Raw genomic sequence first — 19198 nt, forward strand, 5'->3', positions numbered from 1 at the left:
GTGAGTTATGCGGTAATTCGGTGAATTAGAGCCTACAATCCAAAATAAATTTCCATGCAAAAAATGTAACACTTTTTGCATGGAAGTTTGGAAAGAATTAGAATACCCGGCATTTGCGTACGCGTCCCTCGGCGATTCCTGATGATGCGCGTGCGTGCGCCCGTCGATGAGGGTCGTAGCGGAAAATTCAAATATTTTGTATTGGATTGAATACAAAGTCCTGTATCCAATCCAATACAAAATAATACAAAATATATTTATGTGGTTTTGTCGATAGGTATGTGACGGACACTAGGGAGGTGTTTTAGAAAAATATATTACTATACAGTATACCGAATTATCGCATTTTCAGTATTGTTCATTTATTTATGTATTCTTGTTTAAGCTGATTTTTGTGTTTTTCCTTTAATTTTATTAAAAGTTTTATTTTTTTTTTACATAATTGTGTGTTTCAAACATTTTTTATATTCATGATATCTACTAGAACCTTGTTCGGATATATTTCTGTAAGTTACAGGTCTACAATTTAAAAAAAAAATTTCATGAAAACCTGTGACGCTTTTGGAACAGAAATCTAGAAATCAGTGTAACGCTCAGGTGGTTAACCTCTTTCAAAACATAAAAATGTATGCATTTATTCACCCTTGCATATAGGTCAGTGACTGAGAGAAATTAGTGCCCTTTGGTTGCTTTGCTTCCTCCCTCCTTTTTTGGAAAACCTTTACTAAAAAACTAATAAAAATCATTAAAACAAAAACAAAACAAAACAAAAAAACTTGGTAAAGATATTTCATTATAGTATAATTTCAGTTGTAAAAGGGCACTACAACATACAAGAATCTTTTTTTATTTTGCATCATAATTTCATATATGGATCTAGAACTTTTTTAGGGTTTACTAAAGCTGGTAACTATATGCAACAGACAACACATCAGTTTTTTAACCCCATTTTGTTTTGTAAAAAACAAACTTTATCAAATGACTAACCAAAATGCCTGGTTTGCTGATATTGTCAGTTGCACTAGCATGTATGGTCAAATTACATTTAGTCAACAAAATAAAGCTATAACTCTTATTAATATTTTAGTAAATGATTTGCCTTTATCATATACCTATTTCATTACTTTTACTATAGGAAGATGAGCTATCATATTATACCTGGAGGGAACTCAAGCGTAGCCAATTAGAGGAATATGATGATTCATTTTTATGATAGTATCTCCTACAGACTATGATTATTTGAAATGTATTCATTCAGATGTGAGTTGTATTTATCAGCAGCTATTCATTTCAAACACACTCCTCTCATATAATTATGACAATAGCACATTTGATAAATAGAGACTGTGATGTGTTCTTTGTAGGTGGAAACCTATTGGGAAAACAGATAGCACACATAAAGAACTGCAGAGATAAAACAGCTGCTGCGCTTTTATTACATTTAATGTACAGTGCTGCATAAAATGTGGGCGCTATAAATCCTGTTTATTATTATTATTAATAATATTATTAATAACTACATCTTATCTGGTTTGTTTTCATTGCAGAAATGAAGAACAAGAGGGAGCCCAAAGCTTGCCCAGGTTAAGGCACCCTAGATCTGAAGACTCTGTGCTCAAGAGGTCATCAAGGGATTCAAAGGTCAGACAGCACTTGATTCTTGTTGTAAGCACAGGAAGAGTAACAATTTTTACCTTACTGAGCAACTCCCCAGACTTCATTTGTATTACACATCTTTGTAAAGATTTTTAACTGAGATCTGTGAATTGCTGACTTAATTTTAGCTGTTGTTGTCTCAGAACAGTGTGCAACTATTTATCTCAGTGCAGTGAATGAATTCTTCTTGACATATCCTAATAAAAACTAATTATCAACATCATGCCTAGGCAGTGTGTCACAGGAGATGCCTTCCAACTGATCTGTCACAAACCTCCTACCTCCCAGGATTCCCAGTATTGTGACTTAGCAGAATTTAGAAGGATCAAGCCGTGTGATCTGTGTTTTTTGTTCCTTCCTTGGTAATCAGGTCACTAATAATTATTTTCTGTGACAAATGAAGAAAGCTCTCACGTGTTTATAAAGTACAGATCACCCAGCTTCAGGATTATATTACAATTAAGAGAAACTACATGCAATTAGAAGGTTTGAAAAAACCTTAAATGAATAGTATGTTAGTCATTTTTTTAGATATACCCTAACAAAGAAGGGCAGACAATTTATTGCAGTTAATTTAGCTGCAAAATTTTTATTTGTAAGTGAATTAAAGTTAGTTTAATGTTGAAGTGAATTAAAGTTATTTTTTGCCATTTTAAAAAATTAAATTGGGAAATTAGTTGCAAAACCCCTGAACATGGTATTGTTATCAAATTTGTGGGGTGGGGGGATTAAAAATGTAGTTTTTTATAATTCAGATTAATGTATAATCGAGAAACCTGTGTACTTCCTTGAGTATGAAATTTTCAAGTTATTACAAAGCTGCTGAATATAGTACTGCCACCACAAACATTCACAAAGCATATTCATGACTATATTTTAACTTTGATTTATGGAAAAACATGATTTTTTTTCACAGGAAAATCACACCAGCATATAGTCTTACTCACATCCACTGATGCTTGGCACCAGTTCTACTAAACAGGAAAAAACAGCTCACCCTGCTCATGTGGATTCCTAGTAAAATCAGTCCTAAAACAAATTACTAATAATCAGCAGTGGAACTTAGAAGTTCCTAGCAAACTAAACACTGCTAGTTCTATATATACACATGATGAAATCTACCATGTTTTCCTATTATTTTTGCTGCTTTCTACTTCAAGGTAATTTTTTCCTAATCTTCTTCTCCCTCTTTGTCCTAAAATATAGTCACCCCACCAGGTCTAAAATTATCTCTTTCTCCTTATGTGTCATTGTTTGTATATGGTTCTAAATATACCAATATAGCCTAGGTAAGTACAGTTGATTGATTTACTGTAACAATCCGATGCGTTTTGCAGATTAAATTCGCTTCCTCAGGGATTTAGTTTGTACAAATGATAAATATGGCAGCACTCCAACATAATACAAAAGAGTGAACTGTTAGTTATTTAATTTTCATACCTCACACAAAAACTTTTATATATTAAAAGAATACATTATACATACCACCAAGTATCAAAACCTTGGTGCAACTTAACCTGGTGTAGAAGTCAGCAGAAGAGGTAGAGAAAAAACCACAGCAAAGAAGGGGGACAAAAGCCCACATCCAGAAAATCCAAAATTTGAGAGGTGTTGTAGTCTATGTAATGGTTAATTAGATATCAAACCCATCAAGGGGTAGTCACAAAACAACTGTAAAAATAAATAAATATATATATATATATATATATATATATATATATGAACATATTCCATATATTTTATAACATATTACCAGTAACACCAGATCACTTTTTATGACTGAAGCTGGTGTTGAGTGGAATGTTTTAGGGTAGGATATCCATTCCACACTTTTAGAACTGAAAATGTATGACTCTGAACATACCTGCCTAAATCCACTTTCATTCCCCATTCAGCTGCTTATGGTTTTATTTCTACCCACGGCACCATTCAAAAGGGAACGTTTAGTTCATGTCACACCAAGATTTTTCAACGACTGCACTTTTTAGTGCGCATAAAGAAAATATATATATATGGCACAGTTCCTGCCTAATCCTTAAAGCTTGACTGCACGTACGTCAGGCTGAACTAACTTATCACTGGCATACAAATTTGAAAACCCTTAGCTAAATGTTACTTTTCACCACCTACTTTTTAAAAAGTCTGCAGTCACATGACAGTCTGGTCCTGAGGCTTCTCTTTTTTTCTGTGAACGGGGTGGAGATGAACTTTCATCTTTTTTTACTCTAGATTTTGCATTTCCCTACTAATAGATCTGGCCTCTTGGTTTAAAGGTAAATATTCAAGCGTCTTCTGATTAGTTTTTAGAGAGAGGTGCATGCAAGGAGATATAAATAGCATGGACTGTTTTCCATATTGAGTTTTAGGCATGTAATAAAAGTGGCAGTTGTGTATGCACATCATATACCTGAAACTAAAACACCATTACGGGGCTGGAAAAAAAATCTTTAGGATTCAATCGGAAAAGTTTGGAAAACAGTGGGCAAACCACAGGGTTGAGTCAGTGAAAGGAAGACAGTGACAGATCTCTCTACTGAACTCATTGCAGTCATCCTCTACTTCTCTGGTCCCATACATGGCTCTCATACTTATTCATGCTGTACATTATGGAGTACAGACAACTCTTTATCTCTCCCAAAACTCTGCTCCACCACTGCAGACAGCACCATAAAACACAAACTCAGCTCTTTTGCTCATGAAGAAATAAGGATTAAAACATTGTTAGGAGAATAACTGTCACCTCTCTTTTTGTACTCTATGCTATGGATTACTGAAAATAACATATATCTAACGCCAGGTCCACTTTAGAATGGCACTATAACTTACCACTTTTCAATACAGAACAAAGTGACAGTGTCTCAGCAAAGTCCTTCTGATATATTTATACTCTCTTTGTCAGTATTCCATTGCTGCTTCTTCCTCCATCGCAGGCACCACTAGAATCCCTAGTATTAGATGGGGTAAGTTGCTGTAATGTGACAGACCTAAGTGAGAGGATTTTAGACCTAGCCATTGTCATTGGAGCTTCTCCGTACTTCTTTCACCATTACAGCCAATGACATGGTGCAGTGCTTTCAGATACAGGGAACCATGTAACCTTCTCTGGAAGACTAAATTGGAACCTCTTTAAATAAAATATTTTCAGTCCTTCACAATTATAAAGGACATTTTTTATTGCTAAGAGAGACATTTAAACTTTAGAGTAACATGCAGAGTTTTTAAATTGTACAGGTAACCTAAAAATTGTATTTCTTTTTCTACCAACAGGCAAGATCTTTTAGCTACTCAGAGCTAGAACTACCATCTTCAAATTTGCTCAAAAGGTTTGGGAGTCTAACTTGGCGCAAGAAAAGGTCCAGTGTGTTAGAATATCATGATGGGTCCCCTAATACATTGTCGCCATCGCGATCTCATTGGTCATTGGGGCGTTTGGATAGGCCAGCTGTTGGAAGTGATCTAGATTTGAAAAACAGGCGTCCAACATCCTGCATTGTTGAATCTCCTCACTCAGATCAATGTTCCAAAAAGCAGCATGATGGCCAAAAGGCTTTGGAGGTTTCAAAATCTTTTGACAATCTGACAAATGATAATGGGAATGGCCCTAGTTATCCTTCTTTGAAAGTGAAAAATAAACAACTGCAGCTACCACTCACCTTTCTGGAGAAACTGGAAGTTGAAGAAGAGGATGAGTCTCTTCCATGCTGGGCAGAGAGTATATTAAAAGACTACCTAACACCAGAACACTCTACTCCAGATTTACAACTATCTCCTTTATATGATAAAGCAAATAGTTTAGAGGTTTTGGAAGAGGATGAAAAACACTTTCATTTTAGAAGTCCAATTTATCATTTTATGTCATCAAATGACCAAACAGGGCAAACATGTGAAAAAGAGATTTCACTAATAGAAGATGTAGAAGGAATTCCTCTGATAAATAATGGTAGTACTGAAACTTTAAAAGAATACTCACATTGTAAAAGTCAGTCTGGTTTCAATGGCCCAGGTGAAGTGACATCAAAGAATCAAATTCATCTCTATACCAGCATGCTTTCTGAAGATGTGACTTTAACAGGTAGGACTCAAACTGTCTCCTGTCATAACATATCTCTGGATGGAGAACAAAATATTGCCTTGAAGTTTGAAGGTTCAGAACACTTATATTCATCCTCAAAACATACAAAGCAGAAAGAGACTACTAAATATCATAGGTTTTTAGACAGAAACACTTTGCAAAAGGGAATTCAGGAGTGTCAATCACAGGGTCAACTAGTCCAGGACACCTTTAAAAAAAAAGAAAATAATTTAACAAGGGAAAAACATTCCAATACAAGAGAGCAAGGAGTAACCCCTAATCTGTGTGAACTCCAGAGAACAGTGCAAGAAAATATTAAAGGGCACACATCTCCTGGTACACCCAAAATAAAATACCAAGTTATTATCACGCTGACTAAAGAGGAAAAAGAGCAAAGCCAGCTTCCTGCACTGACACAGGAGTTGGTGAAAGGAGATGAACTTGTAGAACAAGATTTGAAGCTGTCACCTTCAGTGGAATCTCAAGCATGTGGCTATCATGGGGCGGGTGCTGGAGAGGTAATAGTTCAGTCACTCTCAGGAACAGAGCAACCTGAAAAGAAACCAGCACAGAAGGAGGAGATCGCAAAGAAGAGGAGGGTTTCCCAGAGCTGTCAGGGGGAACATCTGGAAAGGTGAGGAATGGATGGGAGCACAAATGGACATGAGACTAAAGCTCAAAAGCCTGTGTAAAAAATGCTGAAAGCTATGTGTACCTTGTTCAAAGAACAGGTAGCATATATAGACTTGAAAAAAGCATGCAGTGGAGAGATATATTAGGTATACCCACAGACATACATAGAAGGTCAAGTGTAAAAAAGCCTGTGTAAAAAATGCCTAATATGACAGCAAATAACTATTAATAAATGTCATATTGTTTAAGGTGGTACTCTAACTATATATTTGTTAGTTTTGGATATATTGGAGAAGAGTTAGAATCCTTGCCAGAATATTATTTGTACCGTTGTATGTTTGTCCCTTGACAAAATTTTATCTCACTCTGGGGTGTGAGCAGTATCTGTCTGAGACAAATGAAGCATTAATAACAAATTGATTAAATAAATAGAAAGGGTTAGGAGTTTTATTAGATTTTTTGTGTTCCTGTCTGTGTTTCCACTGAGAAAATTTCTGTACTATCTATACAGTCACTGATACAGAAAATTAGGTGAAGACAGCTCAATAGGGACACTGACAGCAAAAAACAAAACGCAAAATAAAAAAATGTAAAGTTTAAATCCTTTCTTCTAATTTCTAAAAAAAAAAAAAAAAAAGTATTTTGCTGAAATTCCACTTCAATATCATACATTTGAGGAATACTATCAAAAATATGTAAGCTATATGTTGTATAGAAGCAGATGACCAAGCAGGCAGGAGTACGTTCGGGCCCATAGTGAACCACTCAGAGCAGTGGGCTATACTGCATTAGCTATGAACTGCCAAAAAAAAAATCCTGTTGTAAGTGTATCAGTATTATTGTATATATTTGATTGCTACGTCTGTAGAAGGAGTATAGAAGTATTATTACCTTTGGCAGTTAACAGTGCACTGATGGTAAATTATAGGATACCACATAAACTATATATAAAAAAAATATCTAAAAATCACTAACTTTAAAACTAACTAACTTTAAAATATCCACAATTTATTTTTAATACACACACAAAAAAATATTTTTTACAGTTGTCTTGTCTATGCTACCTATACCACCCAAGTAAAAGATGCACTAGTAACAGTTAAGAAAAAAAAAAATTAAGAACTAGAATCACTGAGATCTCACCCCTGACAATTCTGATAAATTTGAAGATCTAACAAACTAAAGGCTGTAATAAAAGTAAAATGTGCAAAAAGTACTAACATGGAAGAGCGGGGGTGTTGATAAATTTAGAAATTTCAGTGATTGTTTTTTATTTATTTATTACTGAACTGTTACTATTAAATCTGTGACTTGGATTTCCAGTTGTTGTGTTGAGTAAATGCAGCTGAAAAAAAATTTTTTTTTTTGTGTCTTCATTTTAGGCTGCAAAACAACAAATATTTAAAAACGTCACTTCTTTTTCAACCATCAGGGCTTGGCTGCTGTAGTTGGACTCTGTCTGTCACAGAGTAGAAATACAAAGTTCAGGGTGGGGGGTGGTGGGGAGGAGTAGGTGAGAGTAGGGAAGTATAGATAACCTGTAATACAGGAGTGGCTCTGTATTTCCCATTGCTGCCGGTGCTGGCTTATTAAACTGTACCTCAAATGAAGTTTCAGGTATGTGAGAGAATAGCAAAAATATTTGTCTTATATAGTTCAGTTATAGTGTTCATGTGTGTATATTTATTTGTATGTTATTTATAAATCTTCAAAAAGAATAGAAGAAATAGAATCAGCTGACAGGCTTCTGGTTTATGGGATAGATGACAGCACACAGTAGGAATGTGTACAGAGAATAGTCAGTATCGTAGTATTGTGATATATTACACTGAAAGCAACACGGTGTGAGTGGGAAATACATCTAACCCATTGGGCCTAATTTATTAAAGCTCTTCAAGACTGGAGAAAATACACTTTCATAAGTGAAGCTGGGTGATGCAGCAAGCCTGGAATGGATCTGGTTCAGGGTTGAAAACATTTACTAACAAATAGCAAATTACTTTTAATAAATCCATTTCAGGTTTGTTGGATCACCCAGCTTCACTGATGAAACTGTATCCACTCCAGCCTCGGAGAGCTTTAATAAATCAGGGTCATTGTCGTAGCCCAACATGCATTTGTCACATTTATTTTGTTTTGTTCTGTGTGAATGTAGCATGTGGGTTTATTAAAAAAAATGTTTGTAATTTTGTAAACTAGTATCAATATGTTGAATTGTGTTTTAGCTTTAGAATTAGTGCTGAAAAAGTTCAAAAAGCAAAGTATAGCAGTCCCAATGCAAGAAAAATGCAATTTGTGTTATGTCCTAATGCTTTAGTTCAGATGTTCTAAAAACAAAAAATAACAATGTACTGCATTACCACATAGGTTAAAATGCATACCTGTGTGTAAGTGTTAACAATAACATGTGCACTGTGGTGTAAATGGGTCCAAAGAAGTAACACAAATAGGGCTTATTTTTTACTTTTTATTATTTTTGACATGCCTGTATAATAGCATAATGAAGGTGGCTGGACCTTTTTATCCCCTGCACTTAGTGTGTTTACCTTCTAACAGCTGGTGGGCAGGGTTTGACAGTCCAAACCTGAAAGTATTTAGAATAGAATGTGTCAGGGTTTACATGAAAGAGGGAGGATCAGTGAACATATTCTTCCCCCACTCAGCCATCCTAAACAATGCGTACCATCCTTTATCGGCAGGGTCCTGAATACATTTTTCTATAAAAGATTCAAATTTTCCACATGTACTGATAAAACAAAGTAGGAGTTGAATCAGCTGCCTAAAGTAAGTCTTATCACCAAACCAATAATTTCATTTAATTTTTGTGTTATTTATTTGTAATGGCTGAACATTGTTTATCTGCCCAGTCCTAAATAGAAGAAGAATTATTGCCTGGATAAAATCAATGCAAAAATCATTTGGCAAACACCAGGCAATCTGTGTATACCACTATATGGCAGATTTCCAGGCGTTGTCAAATACTGCAGGTGTGTGCTATCCCTTAGTGAGTTAAACACTTCTGTTGCTGTTATTTTTTAAACAGGACAGTGACGTGCAATAATAACCTATAGTAATATATCTGACCTCACTTTTTAATGAGATTAGTAATTCACAATTATATACAGTTAAGCAAATGTTACTGCACCTTGTTTATTGGTCTTTTCTTGCACATTGCCTTTGACTTTTAATAAATAAAAAAGCTACAGTTTCAGCAAGCAGATGCTTGGTCCAAAGGTCACAGACACAAAAAGGAGTAATGCAATAGTGAGTCATGAATTACCTTTTTACAGCAGCTATTCTGCCATAATTACCTTCTCCTAATGATTCTTTATATGAATATTCAGACTTAACATAACTTAACATAATTTACAAACATATACAAGAGTTCAGCACAATTTAATTACACCCTTTCTTAATAAACTATAAATTCCTTTATAAAGGTTTCCTTCTGTCTTTTCTACTCCCACTCTGTATTTTCTCTTTTCTGTCTATAAAGCTTTGCTTTTGAGCTATCTCCGATAATTATGCTACAGTCACATTCCTCATGTTAATGCAAATAAGAAGCATACTGTACAATAATTGGTGACAAACCAGAACAGGTTTCTATTTATTGACTAGTCCCGACCTGTGCATTCTGATAAGATAAATGTATTCTACATTTGCCAGCACATGTCAGAGAATCTTTTTTACACCCTAAAATAATTTATGTAAGCAGTTTTGTGTTAAGACTTATAATTACAAAATACAAAAAACTGATAGATTTGAAGAACATTAAGTCAATAGTACCAGAAGTTTTGTCATTCGTGCATATAAAGTTGACCTGAACTGTTAAAGCTGTGAACAAAAAAAAACAAAACAAAAAAGGCATAGAAATACTTTTTAGTTTAACCTGTGGTCTCCCTGAAGAAGCATTTTCCACATTACTGATTTATATTGCTCATTCCACAGTATGTCCTTCTGATGATACAGCACTTTTGGTAGAAGACAAAGTTCTGTTGATGATTATTGATCTAATACCTGGAGGGGCATTTTTCAAAACCCAACAAGTGACTCTTCTTTTATTTACACATATCCACCTTGTGTAACATATCTTCCCCCAAACCATTTTAAACATAATTTTTTAAATGTATTGTGACCCTGATTTCCAATATAGCACATATCTACTGTATGTAATAATTAAAGATGGGGACTAATCTACTGCTGAACCCTCACCTAGACCATAACTCCTGCACAAATTGCCACCCCACCATTTAAAAGTTTTTTTTTTGTAACAGACTAAAACAATTTTTTTCTACAGACAATAAATACTTTTATAATATAATACTTCTTTCTCACATATTGTACTTAAAAGAGAACATCATTTCTTCTTTAATAATATTATGATGCCCCATCTGGGCACCCATGTATCATGATTACTTTTCATTTATTTATTTAAATGGAAAATGACACTGGCACCTAAACGATTACAGGACTAGGAAAGGTAATAAAGCACAGGTCCACTTAGAAAATGAAGCAGAAGCTGGGTTGACTTCAGTTACAACTTCCCCTAGAAAGAACAGTGGTTGGGATTACAGTTTAACTACTAAAGTACCTTTATACACTTCCACTATAGACATGCATATTTTTGGGAATAACTTTGCCATTACTTAAAGTGGAACTATAGTTCCACTATAAAAAAATTGCAAACAGGCAGGGTTTTAATTGCAGAAGGGTGATGTGTCCATGCGTGTGCCGGGGATAGAATGAATATTATTCCAGCCTATCCATTTAAAGTGACTGAAGACCCCTGGAAGAGGACCAAAAGAAGATGACACCCTATGGAGTGAAGACAGGTAAGTATAATTGAAAAAATTGCAATCAGGCAGGTAAGTTCACTTAATTCAGATTTAGCTTACAAGGACAATTTTACAAGCACTTGTTTAAAATTTACATTCATTCTAATGTGCTAGTACATACAAAATAATTTTGGGATGTTGTGGGTTGCAAAAAGATTGCATGATGCAGCATTTGGTGACTTGAAAATATGTTTAAATGTTATAAACAAATGCATAAACAGTTCCACTGAAATTAATTAGCATTTTTATGAACAATGAAGGCTTTTTTAATTCTTTTCTTCCCTTCACCTTCTTTAAAAAAGGACATTGAGCTGGAATATAGGTTCTCTTTCAGCAATATTGTTTTGTTTTTGTCCCACATAATGTGGCATCACAATTACCTTTTTTAGCATAAAGCTTGAAAATGTATTAGACAATAATGGTCTTTTTTATGTTTAAATTTAGCATATTTTCTTGGTATTTGACTGCAGAAAAAATATCACAAAGTAAATGAATGAAAACAGACAAAAATAAATAGTAATAAATAATTAAATAAAAAATAAATAAATAGTAAAAAATACAAATTAAAATTAGCATGACCATTTAGACATGAATCACTTGGAAAAACATGTATGTGTGATCCAGTGTGGTATGGCAATTCAAACCTATTGTCTCACATACACACAGAAACCAATTCTTTATTAAAGAAAAGAGCACTGTTATACCTGATTGTGGTTATAAACATACTTTATATGAGCATAGCCTTTCACTAACAATTTTTGTTCTTTGATCCTTTAGCTTGGAAGCGGATAAGGACTGCCCCCCAACATGCTCTGGCTCTAATCAGGTGGCTGAATATTGCAGACTTGATTCCTCTAACATGGAAAAGCGTGATAAACTGAAAAAAGATTATACCAGCTTTCTAAAAAGAGCTCAGGTTTCCAGAGTGCCTGAGATACAAAGATCCAATGAGACATCAAAATGGTCTGTTCAGAAGAATAATCAACAGAACACAAACATTTCAAATAGCCTTATATCCCCTCAGGTCTATGTTGGTCATGTAAAAAACCTTCAAAAAGTTTTTGAAGACATTAGCTCAAAGGACATGGTAAGCCAGCATGTGGAACCTGTTAAAGTCAAGCATGCTCCTGATCGAGAAAAGGATCACGTGTCTAACGAGGAGATCTCCATTGCTGGGCATCATGGACCAGTTTTTTCTCAGGTTTATAATCCTTTAAAAAAGGTCCATTTGGAGAAGAGAAACGAACATGCCACCATATCTGTTATTGATAGCACTGGAAAATTACACCAATGTATAATAACTGAAAATTATATGGATACAAATGAAGAAGTCATAGAAACTAATGATAGTTTTGATAAAGACTTTATAGAAACTCAAATACAAAGTAGTTATCACAAAGACAGGGAAACCTTTCAAAGACACTCTAGGCCCACTTTACAAGAGTTACAGCTTACTCCCAGGACACCCACACCACCTCCTCAGAAAATTAAGAATAATGTATCTATTTCACTGGGCTCACCAAAAGGTTGGAAAAATGAGAGTGCTGTGATACGACCAACCAAACATTTCATTGGACAGAGGTTTGAAAATCAAAAAGACACTGATCAGATGTTGGCTAAATCAAGCAATGTTTTCTTTGCTGAGGACAGTTTTTCTAATTCCATAACAGATTTGGAGTTGCAGCAAAAAGAGGAACAAACTAATCGAAACAGGTTAATACACTCACCTAAGGAGATGAAGGATCCTAATACTAGAGGAAAATCACAAGAAGAATACAGAACAAAAATTGCTTCAAATATGCTCCATGATGAAAGCCCCCTTGTCAGCGCAAAAGAGAAATTGGATGAAAACAAAAATGAGAAGGATCTAACTTTGTTAAAAAATGAGATCCAGGCAGAATATGAGGCACATGAAGATTCAGGGCAAACAGCTGAGATTAAAAGCAAAATTTCTGATTTACAATTTGAACACAAATGCAAAAGAGAGTCAAACATACTGGATTTAGAAAAGCAAGGGAAGCTTGCAAAAGAACCTATTACATCATATAATCAACCAATCAAGTGCAATAATGTTACATTCCCTGTAAGGAGCCAAAAAAATAGACCATCATATTATACAAGCAGTGTTCAAGTTTCTCAAAAGCAAATTTTCCCTAAGAAAAAAGACAAAGTTGTAGCCCATATAATAAAAGGAACTGTGGATGATGGCACATCAACAATTTTCAGTGGTACAGCTATAAAATCAACAGCTCATAAATTAATTCAAAGTAGATACCCAGCAAAAATAATTAAAACATTTGAAAATAATGTGAATCTTGATGCTGACCCACTGAATCAAAACAAGGAAACTGAAAGGAAACCTTCTGCAGCTCAAATGCCACCCAAAAACAAACAAGTTTTGAAGAATACAATTTCAGAAAAAGGGCTCTCTTCGATACAGCAAAAAGTGGAAAGTAAACACACGCATGACACTGTGACAGCAATGAGTACCTCATCTACAGCATATGGTGAAAAAGCTCTGGAATTTGATGATAGCCACCTGAACCAAGGCAACAAGAAAACTGAAAATATAGTTTCTGAAACATCATCTAGCAAACAAGCAACACAAATAAGCACAACATATGATGATAAAGCTCCAGACTTTGTTGATGGCCAACTGAATCAAGGCAACAGGAAAACAGAAATTAACATTTCTGAAATATCGTTTATCAGGAAGCAAGCTTTGCGGTATACAGTATCAGAAAAAGAGCCATCTCCAGTTCCCCAAAATGAGCAAATGAAATGCACAAATGAGGTTGTCCCAAAAACAAGTACCCAATCTGCAACAAATGAAAATAAATCTCTGGGTTTCAATATTGAAACTATGAAGAGTCATTCTGAAGATAAAAGTTTTTCTGAAATAAAACAAACATCAACCATGAAAAGTGAAATGGAGATTAGCACAAGACAAAACTTAAATTATGAACTAAAACAAAGCAGTGGTGGAATTAAAGAAGATTCCATAATGGTCAAGGGCGAAAATGTGGATGCTAGTAGTGAGGTGTACTTGGAATCAGCAGATAATGATTTTTTCAAAGGGTCTTCAAGTCAGTCACCTACAGAAGTGGTCAATGAAAATGTTAATATGGAAAATCAGACTGTGCCAGAGGTTATAACAATAGTCTCATCATCAAACTCCAGTGACCAGCTTTTAAACAAAGTTAATAACATGGAAGGCTTGATGATCTCTGTAATAACAGCAGAAGAAAGAAATAAAACCTTAAGTAATCTGTTAAATGGAAGTCATGTTTATAAACATACACATGACATAACCAATGACCAAAATAAAGATACAAAGGCACCATCTTCAGATACAAATAATTGTTCTAAACATAAAATAGTTGCACCATTAACCTCCGCTACAGATTCATGTGATTCAGAAGTTTACAAAGTTCAGAGTGTGATAAACAAAGATAAAAATGGTATAGTTGCTAGTAAAAGAGATGATATATTAGAGAATGTCACTGATTTGCAAGTTAAAGGTCACAAAAGGGAGCCTGCATCAAACAGAAATGAAAGTTCAATTGAAGATGTATCTTTAAAACGTAAAGATATAAAGAATACCATTGGAGAAGATTGTACTGGATTGAATGGCACATTAGTTAATTCTAATAAACAAATGGGTGATAAAAATAATGAGGAACCAAAAAACACATTAGCTGATGTTCAGGACATGTGTAATCAAAATATAAATGCTGATAGCTTATTATCTGGAGAAACCACTGGTCTTAAAGCTCACATGAACCTAGATGAAAATACTGAAAATAATGCAGTCAGTGTGGAAACAAAGGAAGAGCCAGAGGAAAAATTCATACCTACTGTTGAAAATAGAGGGGTTGAAGAAAATGTTATTGACATACATGAACTCAATAAGCAAAAGACAATTTTATCAGTTAACTTATCTACAGAATTCAGAGACCAGCCATTTGAACAACTAAATGAAGTATGTAAAGATGAGATAAGAAAAGAATCCAGTGTTACATTTTTACAAGAAGAAAATGGAAACAAAGTGGAATTTACAACAAATGCCAATATAAATGAAAATTTAGATGTTGAGCATATTAATAAAAACATAAAAAATAATATTTATAATACTAAGGCTGTGGATGAAAGTGTGCCTGACAAGCTTGGGTTGGTGGAAGAAAATGAAGAAGATTCTGGACAAACAACTGACCAGGTTGTTGGCCTAATGTCTGTTGCTCCAATTGCTGCACTTCAAGAGTTAACTAGACATCAAACCTTTGGCCAAACTACAAATGAAAATATAAAACAATGTTTGGATCAGGTTATATCTGCACAAAAACATGGAGAACCTACAGAAATGATTCCTGCAAGTGAGAAGACAGAAAAAGATAGTCATGACTGGACACCTGCAGTGGACCATGCTATGGGTGAACATGAAAATGTGACTGTGGAAAATTGTGAACGATTAATGGGTTTAGACATTGGTCAGAGAAATAGGGATCAAACATATATAACTAATGATGTGGAAGGTCATTGTATAAACCATTTTTCAGCAAATGACACACTTGAAGAGCTGTCAGAAAAAATTGAAGTTGTTACACTGCAGGGGGATCAAGAAAAAAGAGTTATTCAGGATAGAGAACATGCTTTGGATTCTGCTCTAGAAACAGGGACACTTGGCACTGATAAACTAAGTTATGAGGTGAACCAAACAAATCAACAGGTACAACAAACTATAGATATTACAGGCACAATAGAAAAGCATCCACAAGACAACCAATTAATGGAAAATTCAGGTAATACAGTTGCGGATAGACAGCTTGAAAATGATGAAACTGTTTTGCCAAATCAATTTCTGCCAGGAGCTGTAGATGAGAAACGTGAATCTTTGCATGGTGTTGTGAAGCAAAGCTATTTACCTTTACCTGAATTAAAAACAATAGACATTCAAGAAAATGTATATGAACACTGTACAGATTACTCTAAGTCTACAGCACCTGTGGAGTCTTCAGAACCATTTGGTGTACAAAATTCATATTTAGGAGACGTGAACTACACAAAGAATAAAACCAGTGTTAGTATGGAAAGTGATATAGGCCTGGATTTGTGTAAATTAAATTGGTTAAATGACAATTTACAAACTAATAAAGATATTGCAGACATCTCTTGTAATACTGCAATAAAGAAAAATGATGCACTACATGTAGAGGAGGAAGAGTCTTCAGAAAATATGGATAGCTGGGTAAATAAATTGAGACAGCTGGAGACCCCCGAATTTTTGAAGTACCAAAAACCACGTCGTCAGCCTCATTCCACACCACATTTTATATACACCACTTTGCCCCCCATAAAAGAAGATCAAGATTCTCCAAAATGCGATCAGCCCTATTTCAACTGGCAATTGCAAGAAAAAGAAGAAACGCTGAAGGCAATTGTCGTTCCTAATGAAAATAATTCTGCATTGGAAAAAAAAGTAGAACAATCAGAAGAATCCCCTAAGTATTCATGGGAAAGAACCCCTGATAGAATCACAAATAGGTCATCTCCCTTGGAACTGATGAGAAAACATTCAGGTGATGAGAGTTCTCGAAGTGAAAACTACAAAGCCCTAATCACACAAAGTCTAAGTCAGCGACAAAGTTCTATTATTGGGTCTCTGCTTTCTGACCGATTAGATAGAAAATCCGAGACAACAGAAGGAAAATCTTTCTCCAGACTGGAAAGCAGCCTCCTTCTCAGCAGCTACTTAAAACCGAAAAAAGATATACAGAAGGAGACAACAGAACAAACAAAGACTATGCCATCCAATAGCACAAATTCACACATAGCTAGTGACCCTGGTGGAACAGGAGATAACTCAGCCATTGTTTCCTTAACCGTCACATCAGAGGTAAACACAGCCAATGACTCCTTAAATAATGCATCTGGAGGAAACACAGTCATTGCATCCTTAGCTTGTGCATCAGAGGATAACAAAAGTGAATCCTTAACCAATGCTCCAGAAGCAAATACATTTACTGACTCATTTTCTAATGCAACAAAAGGAAACCAAGCCAGCAACCCCTCAACAAGTGAATCAAGGACAAACACAGCCAGTGACTCCTTAAGCAATGCATCAGGAGAAAATGCAGAAAGTGAATGCTTAACAAATGCATCAGAAGCAAACATAGCCAGTGACTTTTTACCCAGTGTATCTGAGGCAAACACAGAAAGTAAATCAACCAATTCAATGGAGGCAAATATAGCCAGTGACTCCTTACCCAATGTATCCAGGGCAAACACAGCAAGTCAATCAACCAATGCATTGGAAGCAAACATAGCCAGTGACTCCTTACCCAGTGTACTCAGGGCAAACACAGAAAGTCAATCAACTAATGCATTGGAAACAAACATAGCCAGTGACTCCTTACCCAGTGTACTCAGGGCAAACACAACAAGTCAATCAACTAATGCATTGGAGGCAAACATAGCCAGTGACTCCTCAGCCAGTATAGCGGGGGCAAACACAGCAAGTCAATCAACCAATGCATTGGAGGCAAACATAGCCAGTGGCTCCTTACCAAGTGTATCCAGGGCAAACACAGAAAGTCAATCAACTAATGCATCGGAAGCTAACATAGCCAGTGACTCCTTAGCCAGTATATCTGGGGCAAACAAAGCAAGTCAATCAACTAATGCATTGGAGGCAAACATAGCCAGTGACTCCTTACCCAGTGTATCCCAGGAGAACACAGCAAGTCAATCAACCAATGCATCGGAAGCAAACATAGGCAGTGACTCCTTTTCTAGTGTATCTGGGGCAAACACAACTAGTATATTAACTGATGCATCGAAAGCACATACTGCCAGTGGCTCCTTTACCAAAGCATCGGGAGAAAATGCAGGAAGTGAATCCCTAACCAATGTATCACGCAAAAACAAAGCCAATGACTCTTTAAACAGTGTATTAGGTGCAAACACAGCTAGTGAATCAAAAAATGCATTGGATACGAACACAGCCAGTGAATCCTTAACTGTTTCATCTGAAGAAAACACAGACAATGACTCCTTGACTGGTGCATCAGCAGCAAACACAGTCCATAATAGATTAACCAATGTGTTAGGAGCAAACAAAGTCAGTGGCATCCTAAGCAATGCATCAGGAGTACAGAAGCCAGAGGATAAAGAGTTCAGCACACAGCTACAGAATGATAATATCCCATGTTCAGATTCCAATATATTTCCATCCAAACTAGAACCATCAGTAGCTTCATCTTGTAAGGTCTTCCCGGATGTCTGGGTGAGATGTATTACATTTTCATGACTAATTACTGAACTTTGAACATTTGCACGTGTTTTTAAATGTTGACGTAGTGTCTAATTTTTATTCCGTTTTTATTTTATTATATTGGTAAATCAAATATATTTTTATTTAGTTTTAAAATTATATTTAATATATTTAGGTTTCAGTACTTAAGGTTTTTATGAGCTTTTGGTGTTTAATGGCATTTTTTTTGTTCCAGCATCACCCAGAAAAAAATCGTGGAAAGCTAAATCCACGCCCAGGAAAGGTAAATTTTAACAAATTTCTGGTGGGTCATGGCATAGAAGCCTAAAGGGGAAATAAACCCACTATAATCCCCCATTCATCGTAGAACCCCATCATCTTCCCCCTTCTTCTCCTATTGAATATGATCTTTGGCCATCTTGATTAGCCAGGCTTGGATGTTGTAACTCATTTACGACATGTACAGGGAAAGCCGGGATTGCCAGGTATTATGCACAGCTCAGCTTTTTTGACAATATCCGGGAGCAATCAGCCAGGTGGGATGGGTTATTACAGAAGGAACATCTCCTGACACTTTCTGCAATAATGACCCGCCTGATCAAGCATTTTTAAAAGAGAAACCTTAGTTTCATCTTAGGAAAGCAGCAGAATGCATTGAGGTCAATTTACTTTAGGCTGAATAATATTCTGCCAGATAAGTTTCACTTAGCTTATCATAAATAATGAAAATTC

General features: G+C 35.4%; 1 protein-coding gene across 2 annotated transcripts in view; it reads left to right on the plus strand.

Annotated features, from left to right (window-relative positions):
- Nucleotides 1–19198, plus strand: part of CRYBG2 (crystallin beta-gamma domain containing 2) — an 81116-nt gene that overhangs the window by 44435 nt on the left and 17483 nt on the right. The window contains exons 2-5 of one of the 2 annotated variants that reach the window (XM_072421501.1): nucleotides 1548–1641; nucleotides 4924–6362; nucleotides 11974–18478; nucleotides 18702–18749. In XM_072421501.1, the coding sequence (XP_072277602.1) occupies nucleotides 1548–1641; nucleotides 4924–6362; nucleotides 11974–18478; nucleotides 18702–18749 (8086 nt within the window). Of the gene's footprint in view, nucleotides 1–1547; nucleotides 1642–4923; nucleotides 6363–7899; nucleotides 7979–11973; nucleotides 18479–18701; nucleotides 18750–19198 lie in introns of those variants that run through there. The other variant, XM_072421508.1, reaches the window with a different exon arrangement.

Source organism: Pyxicephalus adspersus, chromosome 1 (assembly GCF_032062135.1).
Source record: "Pyxicephalus adspersus chromosome 1, UCB_Pads_2.0, whole genome shotgun sequence".
NCBI lineage: Eukaryota > Metazoa > Chordata > Amphibia > Anura > Pyxicephalidae > Pyxicephalus > Pyxicephalus adspersus.